General features: G+C 55.6%; 1 protein-coding gene across 3 annotated transcripts; it reads left to right on the top strand.

The window, feature by feature from the left end:
- The first annotated feature begins 454 nt into the window (after positions 1-454).
- On the top strand, positions 455-19,598 carry TANGO2 (transport and golgi organization 2 homolog). 3 transcript variants are annotated; one of them, XM_036354078.1, is made up of 9 exons: positions 455-487; positions 7,754-7,850; positions 8,426-8,514; positions 10,408-10,527; positions 11,318-11,432; positions 12,018-12,088; positions 15,070-15,223; positions 16,553-16,784; positions 18,552-19,598. In XM_036354078.1, the coding sequence occupies exons 2-9, from the start codon at positions 7,795-7,797 to the stop codon at positions 18,765-18,767; spliced, it is 1,053 nt and encodes a 350-aa protein (XP_036209971.1). In that variant the 5' UTR covers positions 455-487; positions 7,754-7,794; the 3' UTR covers positions 18,768-19,598. The 3 variants fall into 3 exon arrangements, with proteins under 3 accessions (XP_036209971.1, XP_036209972.1, XP_036209973.1); XM_036354079.1 differs by lacking the exon at positions 455-487 and adding an exon at positions 6,317-6,440 and having other exon boundaries at positions 16,553-16,657; XM_036354080.1 differs by lacking the exons at positions 455-487; positions 16,553-16,784 and adding an exon at positions 6,317-6,440.
- Positions 19,599-24,290: the final 4,692 nt, after the last annotated feature.

Genomic DNA, 24,290 nt, shown 5'->3' with positions numbered 1-24,290 from the left:
ACCTAGGGGTGGGGGTGGGGAAGAGGACGACAAGGACCCAGCCTGAGAGGCGGGTCCGGAAGTGAGCATCCCTGTAGTGCTTCCAGCGAGCCTTCGGGTGGATAGGTGGCCCATAAGCTTCTGGAGCTCAGGCCGCGGCCCCACGGGTCCTCGCCGGCATGAGCTCGGGGGCGGCTGCAAGCAGCTGTGAACTCCCGCGGGCGTCCCCAGGACCGGGATGCGTAGAAGGCTGGGAAGCCGTGGGGATCACAAGTCCCCAGACAACGCGCAGACCTGAGTCTTGGCGCAGCTCTGGGGGCGGGGCGCCGGGAGGCTGCAGTCCCCGAGCGACAGCGCAGGTAGCCAACCGTACCCCAGGGTGTAGTGCACTGCCCCGCCCCTCTCCAGGCAACCCAATGGCGAGCGCGCGAATGGTGTCAGAGGCGGGACCTGGGCGGTGGCGGCGGCGCGCGGACGCGGCACCCGGAAGTCGGCAGCGGCGGAGGCGGTGAGTGTGCGGCTGGCTGCCTGGGCTGGCGGGCTCAGTTCCCTGCGGGGCGGGCCTGGGCTCGGGGCGCTGGGCTCTGGAGGCGCGGGTGCGGAGGGGCGGGGTGGTACCTCCCTGCCCTGCTTGAGTTTCCCCTTCCTGAGGCGTGGAGTAGAAATCGAGCGGCCAGATCCGGGGAGACCAAACCAACCCCGGCTGACGAACGGCCCCGCGCCGTTACTGAAAGTCGTTTCTAGGGATCCCCGCCAGGATGGGATGCGGGGGCTACTGGCAGGCAGGGCTGGTCTCGCTGCAGGGAAGCAGAGACTGTCGGTGCTGGGAGTTGCGTGGTCCCGGTGTCGGTCAGCTACGGAGCCCTGAGTCACGCTGCTGCCTCCTTGCGTCCTGCCGCGGGGCCAGCGGGGTGACAGCTGATGCATGTCTGAGTAGGCAGCAAATGCTGGGTTATCCTTTCGCCTGGACAAGGCCTTCCTGGGGTGGCTTTGGGGGGTCAGACCCTCCCCCCAGGTCATCAGGGGTGGGGGCGCGGGTCCCTGAGCCTCAGGCCCTCATCCTCCAGCGGATATATCACATGCGGGGTACAGGCCTGGCTTGTCCTGCTCCAGACCTGCTGACCGCTGTTTTGCTGCTGCTGTTTGGGCTCAGCACCCTCTTCGGTGAGGCAGACGTGATGTGGTGGCAGCTGTCAGAGGTGTCTCCAGCTGGCAGTGCCTTGGAAGTGCTTTCTCACACTTGTTTGATGGTCCTCTGGGCAACCTTTTGGGGCAAGTGTTCATTGACCAAACACTGTTCACAATGAAGAAAACTCAGGCTGAGAGGCAGATGGCGTTCCCAAGGTCACATAGAGTCGGGGCTGGCTCCTGGTGCCGCTGCTCCTTCTGGGTCTCTCTCCCAGGAGCCTTCCTGCATCACGTGACCTGTCAGGTGGCAACTGGAGAGGATGGCTGTGTTGTGTAGGCAGGTGGACACAGCAGAACCTCTGTCTGCCTCCAACCCTGTTCTCCAGGGTCCCAGTGTTCCCATGGGACAGGGTGGTTGGCTCTGGGGCTTCTACCCTCAGGCCCCTGACTATTTAATACCCCAGTCCTGCAGCTTCTTGTTCTGATGTGCCCACAGACTGGCAGGATCTTCAGACCAGGCCACTGCCTGCTCCAGCGTGTGGTGATGATAGTCCTTTCCTGAACGCAGGCAATAGGCCAGCCCCTCTGTTCGGCGGCCCAGCCCCTGAGCTGCTATTACTGCCCCATGCTTCCTTCGTGTTTTCATTTGATGACTCCCATTTTGGCCGTTTCCCCATGGGTGCAGCCGTGTGCTGTGTTCTCTGACCAGGCCTCCGTAAGAAAGGGCAGGCTCTCTGAGGGGATGAGGGGACCCCAGAGCCTGTCTGGAGAGAAACAGGCCCCGGGGGCAGGGAAACTGGGAGGCTTCTAGAAGCGGGGCTATGTTGACACTGATGCTCCAGTTCGAGAGCAGAGTCCATCCTTCGCGAACATTTCCGTCGGCACGTGAGGACAGCACTGCAGAGCCTGGCATCCGTTGGTCTGGACCGTGCGGTTCAATGATGGGTTCTATGAAAATAGGCCACCCCAGAACTACTGAGCTGCCCTTTCATATTATCAATGCAGCTTTTTCCTTTCTCTGTCAACTTTCTATTTATTTATTTACTTAAATATATTTTTATTGGTTTCAGAGAGGAAGGGAGAGGGAGAGATAGAAACATCAATGATGAGAGAGAATCATTGATCAGCTGCCTCCTGCATGCCCCACACTGGGGATCGAGCCCCCAACCCCGGGCATGTGCCCTGACCAGGAATCAAACCGAGACCTCCTGGTTCGTAGGCTGATACTCAACCATTGAGCCGGGCTCAGCTTTCTTTCTTTCTTTCTTTTTTAAATATATTTTATTGATTTTTTACAGAGAGGAAGGGAGAGAGAGAGAGAGTTAGAAACATCGATGAGAGAGAAACATCGATCAGCTGCCTCCTGCACATCTCCCACTGGGAATGTGCCCGCAACCAAGGTACATGCCGGAATCGAACCTGGGACCTTTCAGTCTGCAGGCCGACGCTCTATCCACTGCGCCAAACCGGTTTCGGCGCAGCTTTCTTTTTAGATTGCAAAATATATGCGCACTTAAAAGTAAAAAACCGACCCCCATCTCCTGGTGGCTGTTTCTCCTTGGGTTCATCTATTGAGGTCTTCAGGACCATGCCAACTTTAGTGCTTGCTTTCATCCTCTTTTGAAGGGTTGGGGGAAAGGTGGCCCCTTCCTCCTGTGTTAACCATGTAGGCAGGCCACAGGGGCCACTGTGAGGCCTGGCTGGCTCGCGGGGAAGCGAGGGTTCCTGCAGGAGAGGCCAAGGTGCAGGGGCCACCTCATGACTGGAGCATTCCTCAGTGCTCACCTTTGTCCCTCCTTTGTGCTGCTCCTTTGAACTGTGAAGGGACAATGACACGTGGTGTGAGGCTGAATCAGTGCTCCCAAAACATCTCAAAGATCTTAGGAGAGCGTATCACTGTAGGACATTTGTCATGGTGAAATGCCACTTAACAGTCGAAACGACAAAGTGTAGATCGAGGAGTCCTCAGTCCCCGAGTGGTGAGGAGGGTGGAGCACTGCAGCAGGCCGGCTGCTGAGAATATTTACAGACGTCAGGGCTTTCTCAGCCAAGGCCTGGGAACAGCGACACTGTGTACCCATGTGTGTTTACCTCTTCTGCTGGCAACTGCTAGGAGGACTTCAGGCGGCAAGTGAAAAGAGCAGCGAGCCTATGCTTTCCAGCTCTGCCCCTGGGAACCGTTACTGGGTCGGGAGGAGGTGCCCGGCTCTGCAGCCATCATGTGTGAAGCCTGAGCAATCGCATCCTCTGCACGGCTCCTCAAGACTAGATAGACAGGCTGGCTAGACTTAAAAGTGTATTCCCAAATGTGTAACGTGCTCGGCGTAATGAAATTGGACCTGACTCTAGGGACCAGTTAACCTCTGTCTAGAGCCTTAGCATGTGCAGCTGGATAGAACACTGTTTTTTTAAAAAAATATTTATTTTTATTGACTTCAGAGAGGAAGGGAGAGGGAAAGAGAGATAGAAACATCAATGATGAGAGAGAATCACCGATGGACTGCTCCCTGCACGCCCCACACTGGGGACGGAGCCCACAACCTGGGCATGTGCCCTTGACCGGAATCAAACCCGGGACCCTTCAGTCCACAGGCCAGTGCTCTGTCCACTGAGCCAAACTGGCTAGGGCCTGATTGTTTTTTTTATGCTGATTTGATGTGAACTGGGAGATTCACTTTCCTGAGTGTCTTGCCCCGTTGGCTCTGTGTTGTGGCAAAAATACCTCGTCATTCACTGGCGTGCGTCTCTGCCATGCATTGCTCCATTCTGACCTAGTATCTCCCCACCGACCAGATGCCCTGCTTGCCTTTTTAGTTGATAAAGGGAAGTGATCCCAATCAGGGAGCAAGTCCCCTTCTCCCCTCTGGCCCTACCCCCACCCCCAACCCCCGTCCACACCTGGTGTGACTTTGGTGTCAGCTCGTTATTGTGCAGAAGTCGCAGCAGCCCAGCAGTGCTTGGTCCCTATTTTGAGGCATTTTGAGCCAGGGCTAGGTCTGTTCTTGTCCAGTTTCCTGCATAGCCAGTCATGGGGAAGGAAGATGGGCAATGACATTCCACCTGTCAGATAGCCCTGTGCCTCATACTTTGCTGAGAAAGATGTGAAAGCACACAGCTGACTGGAGATGGGGCTTTTGCTGGCTGTGCAGAGTTGGGAAATTTTCCACACGAGAGTGTGTTTCTGAGCGACCTGGGAGTGGGAACCACAACCACAGACCCCGCTGGCCCCCAGGAGCTGCTGGTTGTGCCAGCAGGAGGTGTGGAGCCTTGGGCTTGGGTACAGAGAGGCTGGGCCAATGAGCCTGCCTCGGGTGTGAGAGGACAGGTGTGCTGGAAGGAAGGGGAAGGGAGACACCCTTGGTGCAAACGCTGCAGGAGGTGGTGCTGGTGGGCACTGGGTGGGTGGCAGCAGTCAGTGCATTATGCTGTTAGCCGCCCCGCAAGATGAGGCGGGCAGCCAGGTAGGGACTGGACCACCCCCAGCAGTGCTGAGGCCTGCCAGTCCCCCTGCTGGGTCCTTTTCCATCCGGGCTGGCAGTGACAATGAGGCCTTCTCGATGGCCCTCCGGCCCCTCTTGCCTCCTCTCCCAGTGGCCTCCATGAGGTCAATGGCTCACTTTGCCTTTCACCCACCTGTATGTGCTGGGGCGGGGGGGTGGAGAGTACGGGGGGAGCAGGGAAGCAGATCCTCACTGTTGGTCAGCAAGCTGTGGACCAGTCCATCACGGTGCCAGGTTATGTTCCCTGTGGCCCTTGCCTGAGCCACTGCAGTCATCGCTGCATCTCTTGGCATGTTACTCTGACCTGATTTGGCCAGGCCTGCCTGCCTGTCATTTTCTCATTGTGCTCTTGTGAGATGCCACACGGAGTCAGGCTTGAAGCTTGACTCGCTGAAGAGCCTGAGCCTTCTGACAGAGGCAGTTTACCTGGCTCCACTTGGCTGTTGGAAACAGCCCTGTTGGTCCTCCTTGAGGCAGGAGAGGAGGAAGGAAGCGCCAGCTGGAGTGGGTGATTCAGAGGCAGGGAGTGAGCAGCAGGACGAAGCTGGCCAGAACTCTCAAAAGCGCTGTCAGCAGATGGGCTGTGAGTGCCTAGAAAGCTTCTGTGCTCTGTAGCCAGCACCCGCGCCAAACCCGAGACCCATTCTTCCTGTGCGTCAGAATCACCAGGTGGTGAGACCGGGGCAAAGCCAGATTCGCCGCGCTGTGAGCTGGGAAGACTTCCACTGGCTTTCTTAGATAGGATGGGAAGCTCTTGGCTTCGGTTTGAAGAGGGCGTTTTCCTTTCGCTTCACACTTCAGGGTGCACGCAGGGACTTCCGGTGCATGTGGGAAGCGCTAGCCCTGCTCTACACATGTGGATCCCCGCCAGCTGCAGGTGGGCAGTGAAGCGAAGAAGGGGAGGGGCCTGTGGGCAGCGGGCCTGGCTGAGTGGGGGGGTGAGGGATTGGAGAGAAAGGCAGTTCCTGATGGTCCCCTCCCCAGGGGCTGGCTTTCCTCTGGTCCTTCCCTCCCAATGACTGCGTTTTCATCGAGGCTGCAGCCCTGGGCTCTCTGTGCCCACACCTCTGGCAGAAGGCTGCCTGGAGATCCATTGGCGGCCTTTCCTTAGACCACAGAACCCTCCCTGCTACACCTGGAGGCTGATCTGCCACTCCCTTGAACCAGCTAGGACAGCGGGGTCCTGCAGCCGAGTCTCTATATGGCCTGTGAGCATCAGTGGCCAGACCTGCCCTTTGCCAGTGGCCTCACCTAGTGGCCAGGCACGCAGCTCAGGGAGGGACACAGTAGGTCCAGGGAGACATGATGGCCTCCTCCTCTGACAGTCCAGAGTGGCACATCCTTAGTGGAACAGCCTTCAGAATAGCCCTTCGTCCCGGGGGGCTCTGGACCAGTGGGATTCCGGCAGGGATGGATTGGCAGGGTTCCTACCACACTGACCGAGGCAGCCTGGGTGCCACAGACACCGCCAGCCGGCCTTGCTTGGAGCATGCTTATGCCTGAGAGAGACCAGCTCCTCTGGGGTGAGGAGACTTGTGTCTTCTGTGTCAGACTAGGATCAGGTGGCAATGCTGGGAACCCTGTCAGCTGTGCCTGGTGGGTGGGGCACGTGGGGTCCTGGGAGGCCCAGCATGCTTCCTATCTCTGCACCATGTCCTGGATGATTCTGCTGACTCATCATAAGCTGTGTCTAACCTGCAGTTAAATCCACTGCTGAGTTGTAGTTCGTGGTTATCTATACCTCCCACTTGGGAAAGTTCTTTCTGGTGCTTCGTGAACCCCTTTTTCTCTGTGGATATTCCCAAGCTCCCTGTTTTCTGCGATGAGAGTGTGGTGAGTTTACGAGACGTGCGGGGATCTCTTTCTGCTGGTTCTTGTACTTGGTGCTTTGCTCTGTTAGGCGGTTCTTTCTGACTGTGTACTGCTTTGTCCTAGAAATTATTTGTGAGACTTCTTGGAGGTCTGGGGGTGAAGATGAGAATTTTGGTTTGCTAGGTGCCCGGGGGCACTGCCAGTGTGGGACTCCTCAAACCACGTCTTGGCGTGAGGGTTCCTGGACCCCTGCGGTGGCCCTGGCTCCATTCTCGGAGCCCCTCAAGGACTCCCTCCCTTGTAGGCTGTCCCTGCCGCCCCCGGTGGCTGTGGCTATAGCCCACCCTCGCCCTCTGAATGTTGCTCCTCGGGGTTCCAAAGGGGTTTCCTACGAGGTCCTGTCTTGAGGCAGTCCTGGGTTTTGTCTTCTGTCCCTCTCTCCCAGGGTCACCAGAGCCAGGTTTGCCTGGATGAGTCAGTGCCCCAGGGCAGGAATGCTCCAATCTCTGTTTTTCCCATCTCTGAATTCCTACATTCTCCAAGATGTTGCCTAAAGTCTGCATGACCAGTTAGCTCTTGGCTGCTTTTAAGATGTTTTCACATTCTCTCAAGCATTTTGAGTTTTTACCAAGAATGTTGGTTCCATCAGGCTGCCCACAAATATTGGGATGGTCAGGGTGCCCACAGATGGGAACCCAGCCCGCTCCTGTCAGCTCGGGCTGGTGGCCAGCAGCCCATCGCCTATGGCTGTACACCCCCTAGCACCTTGCACTTCTGCTAGTCACCATGGCGACACCTCACATAGCTACAGGCTTTACTGAGGGCAAAGGTAGCTCCCCTGTGGCCCTTACCTTTGCCCATGCCTGAAGGGGCCAGGGGGCCAAGTCCTGGGGGTCCCTCCAGGGCTTGTGGGAACCAGTGGAGATAGTGGTGGAGTCAGTCCTTCCCCCCACCTCTCACCCCAGTCAGACCAGTAAGCAGAAGGGAGTGGAGTGGTGGGAGCACCCTGGCATTGTCCACAAGAAGGCCCCAGGAGCTAGGCAGCCTCAGAGTGGCTCTCAGCTGACAGCCTTGGGCCTTCGCCCCTCCATGGCTGTTTTATACTCTATGGCTGTAGCCCCTGCTGCCCGCCCACCTGCCCGTGGGGTGCTGGCAGGGAGATGGCTGTGCAGCGCTGGTGAGCGTCATGGTGTTGGGCACATGACTCTGGCATGTCTAGGGAAGGCCAGGGGCGTTACAGAGCTGGTTCTGTTCAAAGAACATTGCAGGTTTGGGACGGTGGATCTGTTGTCTGCTGGTTATTCAAATCATTTTCTTTTTTCCTTTTCCCACAGACTGTGTAACCCTGTGTGAGCAAAGCCACCCTCAGGGACCGATGTGCATCATCTTCTTTAAGTTCGATCCTCGCCCTGTTTCCAAAAATGCGTACAGGTAACCCCTCACTCTGAGTCTGCCGCCATCTGCTCAGCCTCGGGTGCCCCACAGGCCACAGTAGCCATGTAGGTGGCCCAGGCAGGAGAGGCATGCTGCTGCTGCCCCGGCGGGAGGAGGGCAGCCCTGGGACGAGCTGCTCAGGCCTGGCAGTGCCTCTCGGACCGTGGTCACTCAGCATGGGCGCTGGAGGGAATGCCCCTGGAGGGAATGCTGGAGGGAATGCGGTAAAGACCCTGAGCCGATGTACAGATTGTACAAATACACTAAGACTCGGCCTCTAAAGATGCCTGCGTGGGCGGGACGGAGGAGTGAAGTGGGCCCCGGCAGCGGCACATCCCTGTGGGCTGACAGAGGACCAGGGGGCAGCGGAATTGGGGTGTGGGAGCCCCACTTGCACTGGCTGGTCTGTGTTGCCGGGAGAGGTCTGGGTAATGCGGTCAGGGTGCGGGTTCCTGTTGTCTTTGGGACTTGCCCATGTTGTTACTGAGGCCAGTTTTCCTTGTTAACTAGAGAGAGAAGACCGTGGCTTCTCTGTTTTGACCCGAGAGTCTCAGTCGTGCTTTCTTCTTCAGGCTCATCCTGGCATCCAACAGGGATGAATTCTACCACAGGCCATCCAAGGTGGCAGAATTCTGGGGCAACAACAATGAGATCCTCAGTGGTGAGTCTTTCCTCGTGGTGGGTGGCCACAGCGTGGCAGGAAGCGCCAGCCCCAGACGGTTCTAGCAGTTACGGTGCTGCTTCCCCGTGTACGTTCGGAATGAATAAGTGGACACTGATGGGTCTAATGGGGTCGGCTCCAAAGTCTCGGTCCCGGGACAGTGTTGGGCTGGCCAGCCCCAGAATTGTCCACCCAGCACTGTCCCTGTGGCTTCATGTGTCGTGGGTCCCCAGAAGAGGTAGCTGGAAGGATCCGTTGGTTTTATTTGGATCCACATGTTCCCTGTGGACATGCAGTTGTATTGGTGTGTGGGTGCAAGTCCACCCTCTGTCACTCTGCAGCATCACTGTTGTGTGTGTGTGTGTGTGCGCGCACGCACATATGTATGCACACACACGTGCTTATCTCTGCACACGTTTCTGTTTACATACAAGCACCCTTGGTCCAGTGAGAGCTGGTCTGAATTTGGGGAGCAGAGGTTTGGTTGGGGCACCTTTGGGTGGGAGCCTCACGAGGGGTTCCTGTGGAGGAGAAGTGAAGGTGACAGCCAGGTCCCCTGCCCACCCAGCCCACAGCCTCCCTGAGCCACTTGGACAGGGAGAAGTTCCTGCTCATGGGGTGGGCAGGGGTTGACTTGGAGGGCATGCAGACAGGTGTTGGCTAGGCCAGGAGTCCCATTGCCTGGGAGCCAGGTGCCAGGCAAGCACAAGGGAGCCTGGCAGAGTTGACACGGTGCCCAGTGTGCTGGGCAGGGTGCCCTCGTGGGCCCAGGGAGGCAGCGTGTGCTCTGCTCCGCCTGCAGTGTCTAAAGGCTCAGCTATGGAGCTTCCTGTGTAGACGATGGTTGGGCAATGGTGCGAGGGAAGCACTGCTAGACCATCCTGGTGCTGGGTGACAGGAGGACAGGAGTGGGGGGACCAGGGCAGGGCGCTGTCCTGGGCAGGAGGTCTCGGAGGTGGTGGGCAAAGCTGCCGAGAGGCTGGGAGTGGGGACTCAAGATGACTGAGTGCAAGAGGGAGGAGAGGCTGGGTCCCAGCCCTCTTGGGCTAGGATAGAACAGAAGGGAGATAGGGCAGGCTGTATGTGTCGCTGCTGCACACAAGGAGGCTGAAGTGTGTGTGTGTGTGTGTGTGTGTGTGTGTGTGTGTGTGTTGAGGGGGGCTTTTCGGGATGAGTGGGGTGAGGGGCTGTTGCCTTGGGGTAGCGGGGCAGGAGGCACCTCTCCAGGATTCCTGTAGATGAGGATTGGATGAAAGGTTAGGCTACCTGGGCCATCCTGGCCACCTGGGCTCCACCCTACCCTGGCACCTGGGCCAGCACCCTGCCCCTGAATCAGTGCCAGTCCTGGCTGGGAAGCTCCAGCCACTCCGAATTGTTCATCCTTTGTAGTGATTTGGAGGAGGCCCCTGGCATGCTGAGAAGGAGCACCTGCCTGGTGGAAGGGAGGCCCAGCTGCAGCACAGGCTGGGTGAGCCCAGTGGGTGCTGCACGCAGCTTAGGGGCAAACACACCAAAGTCAATGGAACAGGTAGTGGGTGGGTGCGCTGCAGGCCTGGATGTGCACCGGGCTCCCAATGAAGCTCTCGCTGTGAGGGTCCTGTGCTTTCTGCCGGAGGAGGACAGCCAGCCACCCTTGCACCAGATGCGGGATGAGGTTCCCGCGATGGAGCTGGTGCTCTGCTCCCAGCCCAGTGCCAACCCAAGCTCCAGGATGCTGTTGGCATCAGTTGGCCTGAGGGGTGGAGCATGGGGAGGGCATCTTTCCAGTGTCTTGCCCCGCCCTGTGGACTCAGATCCCCCGTTCCACAGCCAGGGCTGTGGGACTGAGGTTCGACTGCCCAGGACACAGGGAGAGGGTGGGTACTGCTAGTGGTGATGTTGGCGTCTGTCCAGGGCTCGACATGGAGGAAGGCAAGGAAGGAGGCACATGGCTGGGCATCAGCACTCGGGGGAAGCTGGCAGCGCTCACCAACTACCTGCAGCCGCGGCAGGACCCAGATGCGAGGGGCCGAGGTACCATGGGGCGGGGGAGGGGTGCTGGGGGCTAGCTTAGAGGAGCGGGGGCTGGCCTCGGGTGGGCCTCGGGGTGGGGGCTTCCTTGGGCATGTGCAGAGGCAGGAGGAGGAGCTGGAATGGGGGAGAGGGCGTGTTTCCTGGGTCCGGTAATCCACTGGCTGGCAGTCACTGTGGGCACCACCCTTGGTCTGGCCCACATGACACTGACCTTTCACGCCTCTCAGGGAATATGTTTCAGACTTGTCCCCAGGCAATGTGTCCCTCTGGCTATGTGTCATTGTCCCCCCTGTTCAATGTTTGCAGAGCAGATGCCCGTGGGAGGATAGTTCCCGGGACACATGTTGTCCCTACTAAAGACGTTCCCCCTCATGCTGGACTTCCATATGGGGGCATAATGGAGGAAAACTTTTTTTTTTTTAAATATATTTTATTGATTTTTTTACAGAGAGGAAGGGAGAGGGATAGAGACTTAGAAACATCGATGAGAGAGAAACATCGATCAGCTGCCTCCTGCACATCTCCCACTGGGGATGTGCCCGCAACCCAGGTACATGCCCTTGACCGGAATCGAACCTGGGACCTTTCAGTCCGCAGGCCGACGCTCTATCCACTGAGCCAAACCGGTTTCGGCGGAAAACTTTTTTTTAACCAATAAAAGCAGAATCCTCTATGCCGACCTCCTTGGCTGTGGGGTCAGTGAGGTGTAGCCAGCCCACGCGGGGCCATCCTTCTCCCCAGGGAGGGGGCTAAGCCTGCTGCCTCAGCCATGTCTGTTCCCTGCTCACAGGTGAACTGGTGGCCCACTTTCTGACCGCAGACATGGACAGTTTTTCCTACTTGAAGAAGGTCTCCACAGAGGGTCACCTGTACAATGGCTTCAACCTCTTAGCAGCCGACCTGAGGTGAGTCTGCTGGCGGGGGCCAGGGGGGGGGTGGTGGCAGCCCACCGAGTGCCCCCACAGGACTGGGACTGGACTCAGCAGGGAGTAGGGTGCCTGCCCCGCTGCTCAGCTCGGGTGCCGTGGCATCTGGGGCAGCCTCTCTTAGTCGGCTTGGTGAACGTCCTGAGGGCTGAGCCCCTCCCAGACCCACTGCCGTGGGGACCTGGGAAGTAGAGCTTTGCAGTGGGGCTCCCTGTGACGGTGTGGGGGCTGTTGGCTCCTGCCATCGGGGAACTGGAGCATGACTGCCGGGCGCTGTCCTAGTACAGGGCATGCCCCCTGCCGACACCCGCCCCTCGGACCCAGGTCCTCTCCCGTCCGTGCCTATGGCTGAGGAGCCCCCTGCTTTGGGACCATGCCTCACTTGCACTGCTCGCTGGGAGGCAGAGGTGCCCCAGGCCGGAGAAGGAAGGTGCAAGCACAGCTGGCAGTGGCCCTGGAGCGCTCTGGGACCCCATGGGGATAGGGCTGTGGCGATTGCCAGACAGCGACGGGTCTGCACGATCCGTGGCCCCTGTATGACCCTCTCTGCCCTCCTGTTCACAGCACAGAGAAGGGAGATGTCTTCTGCTACTATGGAAACCAGGGGGAGCCCGAACCCATTGTCCTGGCGCCAGGTGAGCCTGCTCTGGTGGGTGGCGACAGGGTGGGGGCTGCTCCTATGGGGACACCGCTGTATTTTTCAGAGACTGGGGCCCGCTCATATTTCTCTCCTGGGACTGCTTTTTGGCTGTTTGTGTACCTTAAGGCCTACATGACAGGCTGCCCTCAGCTGAGGCCGCCTCCCCCCAGCACTGAGCCTGGGACCGCCCTGAGAAAACGGGAAACTAAAAGGCACAAAAGGACAGAGAGTGCCACCCCCTCCCACCCCCAAATTCTATGCATCGGCCCCGAGGCCTTTGTGGAAGCATCTGGAATCGGTCTCCGTGATGCCCTCAGTTCTCAGTGCTAGGGACTCTGTGACTAGAGATGCTTGATTTTTGCTAGATTGTTGCTTGGAAGAAATTCTTTTCACCTAACATCCTATTGTTTCATCCCTGAGCCTGCCCTCGCCTGGTCCATGTCACTGTCTTTTTAATAACAGTTTTATTGAGATACTAGTAGGCCTGTACATGAATCTGTGGGCCAGTAGGTCGCTGCCACCCTGCTGTAGCTCTCCATCGCCCTCCTGTAGCTCCCTCCATGGGCCCCCCCCCCTCCCGCCCTTAGCTTGTTGCCCTGCCCTTTCCTGTAGCTCTCCTGCCTCCCGCTTGCTTGCTGCCCTGCTCCATCCTGTAGCTCTCTGTGGCCTTTGTAGCCAGTAGGTCGTTGCCACCCTCCTGTAGTTCCCCACCCCCAGCTCCTCTCCCCTCTTACCCCCCTAATGGCTTGCTGCCCTGCCCCCTCCTGTAGCTCTCCACAGCCCACTTGTACCTCCTGGCCCACCTGCTGATTCGTGATCTGGTCGTGATGCGCTTGGTCGTTACACCTCCGGGCGTAATGGCTAATTAGCACATATAACTCACATGCCATAGTTCCCCCATTTAAGTGTACCATTTAGTGGATTTTCATATATTCACACAGTTGTGCAGTTGTCAGCATCACTGCTATTTAACGTTTCCATCCCCTCAAAAAGAAACCATACCCTTTCCTCCTCTTCCCCAGCCCCTGGCAACCACCAATCTACGTTCTGTCTCCGTGGTTTTTCCTATTCTCCTTGGCATGTTTTCAAGGTTGATCCGTGTTGTAGCATGAATTAGGTTTAATTCCTTTTTATGGCTGAATTATATTCTGTTGCATGTATATCCTACATTTTGTTTCTCTGTTCATCCCTTGATGGACATTTGGGTTTTCTTTTCTACCCTTTGGCTATTGCGGATAATGCAGCTATGAACATTTGTTACAAATTTTTGTGTGGACACGTGTTTCCATTTCTCTTGGGTATATACTTAGGAGTGGAATTGTTGGATCATAAAGTAACTGTTTAATCTTTTGAGAAACTGCCAACTGTTTCCCAAAGCAGCTACACCATTTTACATTCCCACCAGTATAGGAAGTTCCAGGTTCTTCACATCCTCGCCAAAAGTTGTCATTGTCTATTTGTGTGTGTGTGTGTGTGTGTGTGTGTTCTATTACAGCCATCCTAGTGGGTATGAAGTGGTATCTCATTGTGGTTTTGATTTGCATGTTCCAGATGGCTAATGATATTGAGCAGCTTTTTGTGTACTTAATAGTCATTTTTGTATCTTCTTTGAGGAAATGTCTATTCAGATCTTGAATTGGATTGTTTGTATTTTTATTTTTATGTTGAAGTTCATCATATATTCTCGCCCTTATCAGATATATAATTTACAAAAATTGTCTACCCTTCTTTGAGTTTTCTTTTTACTTTCTTGTTGATCAAGAAAGTTTTGAAGTGCATCATTGTAAATTGATGATGTCCATTTTATATTTTTTCTTTTGTTTTTTTTGTGTGCTTTTGGTATCATAGCTAAGAAATCATTGACTAATCTAAGGTTGTGTAGCTTTTCCCCTATACTTTCTTCTAAGAGTTTTATAGTTTTAGCTTTTACATTTAGGTCTTTGGGACATTTTGAATTGATTTTTGTATATGGTGTGAGGTAGGGGTTCCACTCCATTCTCTGCCTGTGGCTGCCCAGATGCCCAGCACTACTGCTGAGTGGCCTTTCCCGTCACTCCTGATAGATAAAGCTCAGTGATACTCTGGGCTGGTGGCGTGGCTATGGGGGCCTGGTAGAGCCAGAGCTGTCTTCCTTGGAAGTTGCTGAAGTCATGCCATACTTAGTCAAGTTCTTGCCTGGAAAGTCTGGTAGCTGGAGGGGGTGGTGGCTCCCTGTCCTCAGTGTATCTTTCAGGACGCATGACTCTGAGCTCCCCTACCCCTGCTACCTGCTGTAACCTCTCCACCTCAAGGCCATGACTCTCTCTCTCTCTCTCTCTCTCTCTCTCTCTCTTTCTCTCTCTCTCTCTTCCTCTTGACATGAGAACCACCCCACCCCTTTTTTTGTGATGCCTTCTATTAACCACCGAGAACTTGTTCTGAGAAACTCGTGTCAAGACCTTAAGGCTCCCCCAGCCAGGGTCCCTGCCAGCATGTAGGGGAGGCCCTGCCCATGCCCACTAGGTGGGGCTATCGTGATGTGGTGGGTTCTCTACCTGCTGATGTGAGCCAGGATCCATTTGGGGCAGTCACCCTCCTGGCCTCTGGTTGTGATTTTCCCACCCTTGACCTGCTCGGGTGGGCCCACACATTGAAGCCTTTTCCTAGCTTAGGGAGGGATGAGAGTGAGATGGGGAGGTGGTTCCCCCTTTCCTTTGCCCAGTTGGATTTCAGGTTGTGTATTCCTTATTGTCAAGGCCATTTGGCCTCTGTATCTTGCAGTCTCCTATTGGTGCCCTACCATGTTGAGTTTTCCACCTCTGGCCATGCCGATGGTTGGGAGTACCCATAGAGAAGATGCTGGAGTGTGGGGCAGCCTGGCCTCCGTGCCCCCAGCTGTATCCTGGCACCTTGCCTGGTGCTGGGTGGGTGGGCGGGAGCTTACCCTAAATTCAGGCAGTGGGGCCTTTGCACTGGTGGACTGACCCCTCTCTGCAGGGACCTATGGGCTGAGCAATGCGCTGCTGGACACGCCTTGGAGGAAGCTGTGCTTTGGGAAGCGGCTCTTCCTGGAGGCTGTGGAGCGGAGCCAGGCCCTCCCTAAGGAAGTCCTCGTGGCCCAGCTTCTGGACGTGCTCAACAACGAGGAGGCGTGAGTGGGTGGGTCCTGCTGGGGTGAGCAGAGTGTCTCCCCATCACTCTGGCCCTGGGGCAGAGAGGCAGGCAGTCTCTGCTGCCCTGTGAGGCCTGTGGAGGTGACGGGGGCCAGCTCCTCAGCTGAAGGAGAACCTGACGGATATGCTGACACGCTGTCCCCTGCCCCCTCCCACCTGTCCCTGTGGACAGGTAAGGTTTCCGATGGGGGCCTTTGAGGATGGGAGGTGGGGCAGTCGTGGGCCAGTAGTGTGCTGGGAAGCTCGGTGCTCTCAGAGCTTGATGTGGGCTTGGGTGGTGCTCACAGGAGCTGGAGGCTCCCCTCTGTTTGCACACGGGAGCTGTGGCATAGAGGCCCACCCAGATATTACCTGGGGAAAAGCTGTCTCCGGCCCATCTTCCCTGAGGCACTTCAGAGGTCTCTGCATGGAATGGCATATTTCAGCCATCCCAGTGGGGGTAGGGGTGTGTGTCAAGGTGCTGGCCAAGCTACCTTCCTCCCACGCAGCAACACGGCCCACACATCCCTCCTCCTCCCCACTCAGGCCAGGCCAGTGTCCTGCCCAGATGCCCATGGCCTCTTAGAAGAGCCGCCCACAGCCTGCCCCTCACTCCTCTCCCCTACAGCCCCTTTCTGCCCTGGCTCACCCTCCCTCTCCTCTTTGAACCATGAACCAGGGCACTGCCTCAGCACAGCTGACCCCTTAGGGAAGCCCTGCCTGGGCCGGCCTGGTCACTGTCCATCATCCCTGCTGGCCCATGACAGGCCCTGGCTGCGTTTATTGATAGCTGTGGTGGCCAGCAAGCTGCAGGGCTTGAGTGGGCTCCTGTCACGTGGAGAGATGCCCATAGGGCACCTCTTGGCATAAGCAGGAGCATATGTGGCCAGGTGACTGCATCTCGCAGCCTGGCCCCTGCCCGCAGCGCCCCCACTGATGCAGGCCCCACTGAGAGGAGGAGGCAAGCTTGCTCCCAGGGTGGCTTCTGTCCCCCTGCAGAGGACGGGACGCTGCACAGCTCTGACCAAACAGACGCCAGGCATTTTCAGGTCCAGCAGAGCCTTCCTAGCACTGAGCTCATAGGTGCTCATGTCCTCGGAGTCTTGAGTTCTGGGTCCTGGGTCCTGGGAAAGCTCCTGGTGGCCCTGGCAGGGGGTGCTGTCCCAGTAACCGCTGTCTGGTCTCCTAGGCCCAGCCACGGAGTCCTAAGTGAAAGTCTTGACCAAGATTTGAGCCTTTGAGCAGAAAAGTGCAAAATAGACCTTCCAAGGCTGCGGGCGGGCAGCAGGTGTGGAGGTGGGGAGGTGACCCCTCCTTTGTCCTTCCAGGCAGTTGCCAGACCCGGCCATTGAGGACCAAGGCAGGGAGTATGTGCAGCCCATTCTGAGCAAGTATGCGGCTGTGTGCGTGCGCTGCCCAGGCTACGGCACCAGGTACGGCGGGCTGCTGGGTGCATCTGGTCCTGTCTCACCAGGAACCTGGCCTTACCCGAGCTCTGTGGATCCCAGAGCCTCTGCCTTATCTAGAAGTGGATGCCGTTTCAGCTCAGGGGGCTGTGGGGTGAGCAGATGCCAGCTCCAGGGGTGCTGTACACCAGACACAAGGCCCCCGAGGCTTCCATTGCTTCCCAAGAGGGGGTCCTAGGCTGCCCCCTACCCTCTTACACAGCCACAAGGGGGCCAAAATGGCATTGGGCAAATCCCTGTCAGCCTGGAGGTCCCAGTGTCTGGCTCCTCCCTTCACTTGCCTGTGTCCCTGGGCCTGTCACGTTCTTTGTGTGACCAAGGTCGGGATTAGGTCACCTCAGCCGGGGATGTTGCCGTATCCCAGGAAAGGCGAAAATGTCTCAGCTGCGAGATGATAATGTCCAGGAGTAAGAAGCTGTCCTGGCAAATTCCTTTCCTGTCTTCCTCCCTCCTGGGTGTGCGGCTGGGAGTCCTGGCCTGCCCATGTGGCTCCATCAGAGGGCAGCCCACATGCTGTACTTAGAGGTGGCTGGGAGGCACAGAGGAGGGTAGGTTGGGGTCCAGCCAGATGCGTTAGGAGTGCTGCTGCCACGTGCCTGGTCTACCTGGCCTGGAGGTGGAGCACAGCCTCGTGTACAAGCCACATCTGCCTAGGCTCAGCTTGCACCAGGCCCCAGGGGCACCAGCCTTGTGTCAGGCTGGGGACCTGCAGTGACTGTGGTGGATGAGCCATGCCCTTGGGGGTCCATGGCTACCAAGGACTCAGGGAAGAGTACTGACCGTGACCAGTACTGACTAACGTCAGGGTGATGTCACACATTTACCTGGTTTTTGGATTCAGGTCGTTTGAGATTGAGTGAGCCAAGCCCCTCCTTTCCCCGCAGGTGGGAGAGGTTGGGTTATTGCTGCCTTAGGTGGTTCTCCCAGGAGGATGTGTGCCAACCTTGCTACGGCTCTGCTGATGCTGAGGGCATCAGGCAGGGGAATGGGCATGTGAAGTCCTGGTGACCAGCAGGCCCCTCTGAGTCTTCTATCCTTCAGGAACTGACCGTTTCAAGCCCTCTGGCTGGGGGAACGGATGGTGTGAATGCCGGCACTGATGCTCCCAGGCCCCGGGAGGGTTGCACGCCTGAATGGCAGTCTTTCTGGCTGGGCGGCTTTTTCCTTGGCAGGGGCATATTTCCCTCAAGCCCTCCGTCATCATAGGCTTATTTTTTGACTAAACCGTGTGCTCGTGTGAACTTGGTGTGTGAGGCAGAATGCCAGGTCTACTCCCTGTCTGGTTGCATGGCCGCTGGGTCCCACCTTGACTGTGGGGAGGGCCAGGCAGGAGGACAGGTGTGTTGAGCATTGGAACAGGGTAGTGGGGGCGGCGAGGGAGGGCACAGAGGAGTTTTCTAGGTGAAAGAAGGCCCGGGCCCCAAATAGTTGACAGGCTGACCGCTTGGAAGAGCTGTGTGGCCGAATGTCCGTAGTTGTGCTGGGCCATTGCCGGAGAGCCCAGGGCTCACCCTGGTGAGAGTGGTGGGTGGTTGGAACTTGTACCACAGAGGGTGGGCAGGGAAGGCTGGGGGTGTGTCAGAGTGGAGGCAACAGGAGTCATCAAGCTTCATCCTGGGGGGCCAGCCAGGGAGCTCCAGGCCCCACCAGGCTCAGTGCCCAGCTACCCCAGAGGGTCCCTCTACTTCCAAAGGCTGCTGCTCATTTGTGACCTGCCTCTAGGCATGCTGAGTGCCTAGCACAGGCCCCAGGTGTGGTGGACTTGCCCCTTCTGCCTCAGATCTGACCCCAGTTGGGGCGCTGACAGGTGGGCCGGGGTCGAGGGCAGCGGGCTGAATGTGGGCCCTGTGCTCTCTTTCAGAACCAACACGGTCATCCTCGTGGACGTGGATGGGCATGTGACCTTCACAGAGCGCAGCATGCTAGACAAAGACCCTTCCCGCTGGGAGACCAGGACCCACGAGTTTACGCTGCAGAGCTAAGACCTCCCCCTGAGTGCAGCCAGCAGGCTCCTGTAAGGCCCTGCCTTGAGCACTGGATGGGAACCTTCCACAGCACAGGCACTGCCTGTGTGTGACTTGGCCAGCATCTCTCAGCACCAGGGCCCTCTGATTTGTGTGTGATCTGTCTGTGTCCCAGTATCCAGCTCGAAGTCCATCCTTATGCCAGTGGGAGTGGCAAGTCCCACACAGCCAGGTCAGGGGCAGGGCCAGGTGCATTCACACATGCACAGCACACCTGGCCCTGCCCCCTCCCCATGCATAGAGACACCCACGCAAGGCACATGCTTACATACATGCCTACAGGTGTATAGGCACACATGTACACCCATGGTGCACACACACACAGGCACAGGCACAGGCAATAGATGTGTGCACAGTTGCTGGAACACACACATGCTCCCAGGCATACACACATGTGCTTGTGCCAGACAGGCAGAGGTGTGCCTCTCACACCCACACTCACTTCTGGCCAGTGGATCTTTGGCTTTGATCAAAAACAACAGGAGTAGACCTTTGTCTAGAAGTGTCCCCTTCTCTCCTGGACATGGTCCAGATCCTGACAACCAGACCGGCTCTTGGAGGACAGACTGGCCACATTCTGAATGAGGAATGAGGAAGAACCAAGGAAAACCTTCTCTCATCACAGAAGCACAGTCTGGTTGGTGGATCCAGTGGTCCCGTGTGCATGGGGCTGTCCCATGACTGGAGTCCTGCATGTGCTGGGCACCCAGCAGCCTGTCAGACCCTCCCTGCCCACTGGTCGTGGGTTCTGGGCAGGCCCATCTCAGCGAGGGGACACAGCCAGCCCCTGCCCATCCCTCCTCTTTAGGCGAATCACACTTCACAGGAATCTGTACTTGAATGTGAGACGTTGACAATAAAACGCTGAGGCTATGGTGAGTCCATCCATTCCATGTGCTTAACTTGTGTGACGGGGACAAATGGAGCTGTTGTATGTGTGGGGTTGGTGGCTGCTCTCCGGCCTGCAGGAGCTCCTGTGGCACAGGTGATAGTACAGGGCTCTTTCCACTTTCTCCTTTGCGCATGGTCTCCTGAGCACCATGCTGGTCCTTGGGCTGATGCCCGGGTGTGGGAGAGCCTGGGTATATGGGATATAGTAGGTGCCAGTGACAGGGCCTCCTGAGCTAGGCCAAGGAGCCAGGGATGTATCCAGGTTCAGCGGGGAGCCCCCGAGAGCCCCCTGACGGAGCAGTGTGGTCAGACCTGCACTTGGTGTGGACTGTGGAGTAGGTTTCAAGGTAAGAGGGTGATGGAGTCTGTCTCAACCCCAGGACCAGGGTTGGGGACAAGCACTTGGGAGTTCCTATCCCCATTTGGGGCCAAGCATAAGGGGGTCCCACACGTCCAATGCCAGGACCCAGGCTTCCCTGTGCCTCTGTAGCCAACCCCCAACTTGGGGCACACACACACAGGCACACACAGGCACAGGCAATAGATGTGTGCACACTTGCTGGAACACACACACGCTCCCAGGCATACACACACATGCGCTTGTGCCAGACAAGCAGAGGTGTGCCTCTCACACCCACACTCACTTCTGGCCATCGCAGAGAAATGAGAGCTTATGGGATGTGGACCTGCATCAGGCCCGACTTGGCTGCTCATTCTATGCCGACACCCTTTATCTGCCTCAGCGGGCTGCCCCACAGCGTGGGCCAGTGCCCACACCAGCATCCACCCTAGCCAGGCATGTCCACCCTCGTAGGGCACCACTGGGCTGGGTGCAGAGCCACTGAAGAGCCTCCAAAGGTATTCACCTCTGCCCCAGGGGTGGGCAACAAGGGAAACTTCCCCACCTGTGTCATGGCCTCCTCTGTGTCTAGCCTGCCCAGGGCTCCCCAATAGCCTGGGTCCCCCGAGGAAGAGGCAGCTCAAGGTGTAATTCTGTGATTGTTAGGGGTTGAATTTTGTGCCCCCAAAGGATATATGTAATCCTAACCCCAGGACCTCAGAATGGGACCATATTAGAAGTAATCAAGGTAAAGTGAGGCCATTAAGGTGGGCCCTAAGCAAATATGACTGATGTCCTTATAAAAAAGGGAAAATCTGGACATGCACACAGGAGAACGCCCTATGAAGACGATGACTATGCTGCCACGCACCAAGAAATTACCAGAAGCTGGGAGAAAAGCCTGGAACAGATCTTTCCCAGCACTATTAGAAGGCGCGTGGCCCTGCTGTCACCTTGATCTTAGACTTCAGGCCTTCAGAACTGTTGTCGAAGCCACTCATTTGTGGTACTTGGTTATGGCATTCCTAGCAAAACGATATAATTGTGACCTTCACTTGACAGGTGAGAAAACCAAGGCTTAGATTTGCACCATAACAGTCCCTCAGTCCCCAGAGCACATGGGAGTCAGAGCCATGAGGCTAGGAAAGAGCATGAAGAGGACAAGCTGTGTGCCTGGCCCTGTAGGCCCATAGTGTCCTCCCACTCTGGCCTCATCCTGCTGTTGGCACCCCTCCCACCTTCACCTCACTTAAGCCCCTGCCACTGCTATGGCCACATTTTCTGCACAGCTCCTGCCCCAGGGCCTTTGCACTCATTGTCCCCTCTGCCTAAATAACTCCTCTTCCAAATATCCCAACTGCACTCTCCATCACATTCTGCAGACTGTTGCTAAAGTGATTTTTGGAGGGGCATCCCATCTAAAATTGCCATTTTCTCTGCCTGACTCCCTGCTCTTTCTCTATATCAGTTAGCACTGTCTGACATACTATGTATTTTGATTGTGTATGTTTCCCTGTCAGGAGAGCTCCAGGAAGGTGGGACCTTTCCTCTTTTGCCTACCGCTATATCCTGATGCCTTGACTCAAGGATATAGTGCTGATGTTGCTCAAGCCTCCATTTATTTAGTGCCTTTTAGTGAGGCCCCTATACTGTTAGAAGGGTACTAGGACCATAGGAATCTGATGCCTTCTAGAAGCACTTTTGGCATACCATCCAGGAAGTCCTGGGCCTGATGTTGGCATGGCTTAGCCAGTCTTCTCTGCTTGCCACCGGATGCATTTGGTCCCTGAGTTCCCCAACATGGGTCTTCTTCTCCTGGGTGAATGGGGAATTCATCCATCCCTTTCTCAGATGCCCTTTTTCCCAGATGAGCTTCTCTTACTCTCTGGCTCCACGACAGCCAAGTTGAGATGTGCTGGCACGGAGGCCAGAGGTGTGGAGCTGACGGATGCAGAGGCAAGTCTATGAGGAGGCATGACCAGCTCAGGAATGCAGCCTGACCTTAAGTTTTGTCCTGGCAGTCTGCAGAGACTGCCCATGACACCCCATCTTTTGACAATTTTTGTCAACTGATGGTCATTGGTGCTAATTCAATGCCAACAGGAATTCCCAATTTGGGGTGTGGTGACAAGGAAACTTTATTCAGTGCAAAACAGGTAAATTGTGATAGCAGTGTGGCTGGGAAAACAGCACAGCTGTAGAACAGCTCTGAGGCCAGGCCCCTCTCCAACTAGACAGCTCTGCTCTGTCCTGCAAGATGCTCTGCTGTGGCCTGCAAGATATCTCCAGTGTTTCTGCTCAGCCAGGGGAAGTCTTCAGTCTTTGATGAAAAGGGAGAGTGTGTTCTCTGAGCCAGAAGGGAGTTGGCTTATAAGGACAGAAGTCCCTGCTCCTGGTCCCTGATTGGTCTGTCCTCATGCAAGGACTCAACCTTGCAGTTTGGTTGGTCCAAAAGGCGGTCCTGATTGGTTAGAATAGAGTCACTCTGATTGGTTGGAACTGCACAGCTCCAATTGGACAGGGAAAGCCTCAGCCCTATTGGTTGAAATAGGATTCTCAGAATTCCTTCATAAAGCCTGGCTCAGATGGCAAAAACACGGTGCAGGAAGGGAGTTCAGTGGTCCCTTCTCTGTGAAGTGCAGATTGTGTGACAGGTTCATGTGCAGAAATGGCTGCTAGACTGTTTTTTAAAATTTGAGCTCAGTTAGCTACCAGGAGCCCTTCTTAGTAGTTACCTTTTTTTTTTTTTTTGCTCAGGGTTCACAATTTAGATGTGTTTACATTTGCTGGTGACCATGATCACTTGGCTAAGGTGCCAGCAGATGGCATCATCCAGGCTCTTCAGCAGAAACCTGGCTCCTGGGTGGCTAGGCTAAAGTGCAAACAAGCCCAGAGGGAAGTTGACCATCGCAGCTTGGGCTGGAGTTCCAGATTCCAGGCTTCAATCTTTGTGACTCTGAGGCTGGAGCCAGGTGGGGATTATGGGGGAGGGCTGGTGGTGAGGGTCCTTGTCCATCATCCAGTTGGTAGAGATAGCTAAGGCTGAATGGTGGTGTAGCAAGGGTCCCATGGGCCCTGATGGCACTGGGCCAAGGTCAGCAGCTGGCCAAATCCAGGAACCAGAACCTCATGAGGCTCAATGCCCACTGTGAGGTGCCTGGTGCTGGCAGCTAGGTGGATGGAAGGGGGCAGGAAGGGAAGAATGGGACTGTGTAGGCTTCCAGTTTCCTCACCTGCAATATTCTCTCTCCCCACTTTTATTAACCTTTCCATTGAAGGAATTGCAATTTGCTACAAACTTCAAAAAAAATAGAACTATGGACGTATGAAAAAAAGGCCACATGCTAACCTGACTAGTTCAGGGAAGGCCTGCATGGCGGTTTTGCAAATTCCAAGACCAAAAGTAACCACAAGGGATGGTCTGAAATTAAAAATTTAATTAAAAGCAGTTGATAGGAGGTAGTCATTTCCTAGGCCAGTATTTTCCGTGACAAAGATCAACTTCTGATCTTTACTGAGCCTATTGTCTTTCTGCATCTAAGAAAACATACCTGTGAAGTGTCTGGGTAACCAAAAATGGCACCAAGGGAGACCACAAATCCCCTCATTGTTATTGTTATCATGTGAATTGTTGACTGTTAAGTATTCTGTACTCACCTATGTAATAGAAGCATGTGTCCATCCTTTCACTTTTTATCCAATCTCAGAGGTTTCCCCACTTTGCTTTCTCCCACCTCCCTAATCTAGCACCAGTGGATTTCAAGTAACCCACTTACAGCTCCTCTTTTGATGGTAGTTTATAAAAACAAGGTAAAAACCAGCCATTCTCCGGAGCATTATCCCAATACATTGAGGTTTTGCTTCCTGGCAATTGTCAACAGTTTCGCTCAAATAAACTCACAAAAATTCTTTACAGGTTTATTTATTTTTTTATGTTAACAGAACAAAGAATTCCAATATCATTCATCCACTTCCCCCAAATGTTAACACCTTGCCTAACTACAATAAAATGATTACAACCAGGAAAGTAGCATTGTTAAATACTATTAACTGATCTACAGGCTTTATTTGAATTTTACCAATTGCCCCACTAATATCCCTTTCCTAAGCCAGCTTCCAATCTCTGATCCAGATCCCACATCGCAACTTGTTGTGTCTCCTTTGATCAAAGATGGCTCCTTAGTCTGTCTTTGACTTCCATGATCTTGACACTTTAGAAAAGTACCAGCCAGTGTTTTGGTAGAATGTCTCTCAGTTGGGTTTGTCTGATTTTTCTTCATGATGACATTCAGGGTTAGCCTTTTGGGCAGAAATACCAAGTGATACATGCCCTCAGGAGGCACAC

This window comes from Myotis myotis, unplaced genomic scaffold (genome assembly GCF_014108235.1).
Source record: "Myotis myotis isolate mMyoMyo1 unplaced genomic scaffold, mMyoMyo1.p scaffold_m19_p_20, whole genome shotgun sequence".
NCBI lineage: Eukaryota > Metazoa > Chordata > Mammalia > Chiroptera > Vespertilionidae > Myotis > Myotis myotis.
Note: the sequence above shows the minus strand (reverse complement) of the source record. Positions and strands in the feature narration are given on the sequence as shown.

What these genes read in the sequence shown, in the direction of transcription:
- TANGO2 (XM_036354078.1), top strand. Translation starts at nt 7,795, where the DNA reads ATGTGCATCATCTTCTTTAAGTTCGATCCTCGCCCTGTTTCCAAAAAT. An exon ending in CTCTTAGCAGCCGACCTGAG is followed by an intron (nt 11,433 to 12,017) that starts GTGAGTCTGCTG and finishes TCCTGTTCACAG; the next exon opens with CACAGAGAAGGGAGATGTCT. An exon ending in GTGCTCAACAACGAGGAGGC is followed by an intron (nt 15,224 to 16,552) that starts GTGAGTGGGTGG and finishes TTGTCCTTCCAG; the next exon opens with GCAGTTGCCAGACCCGGCCA.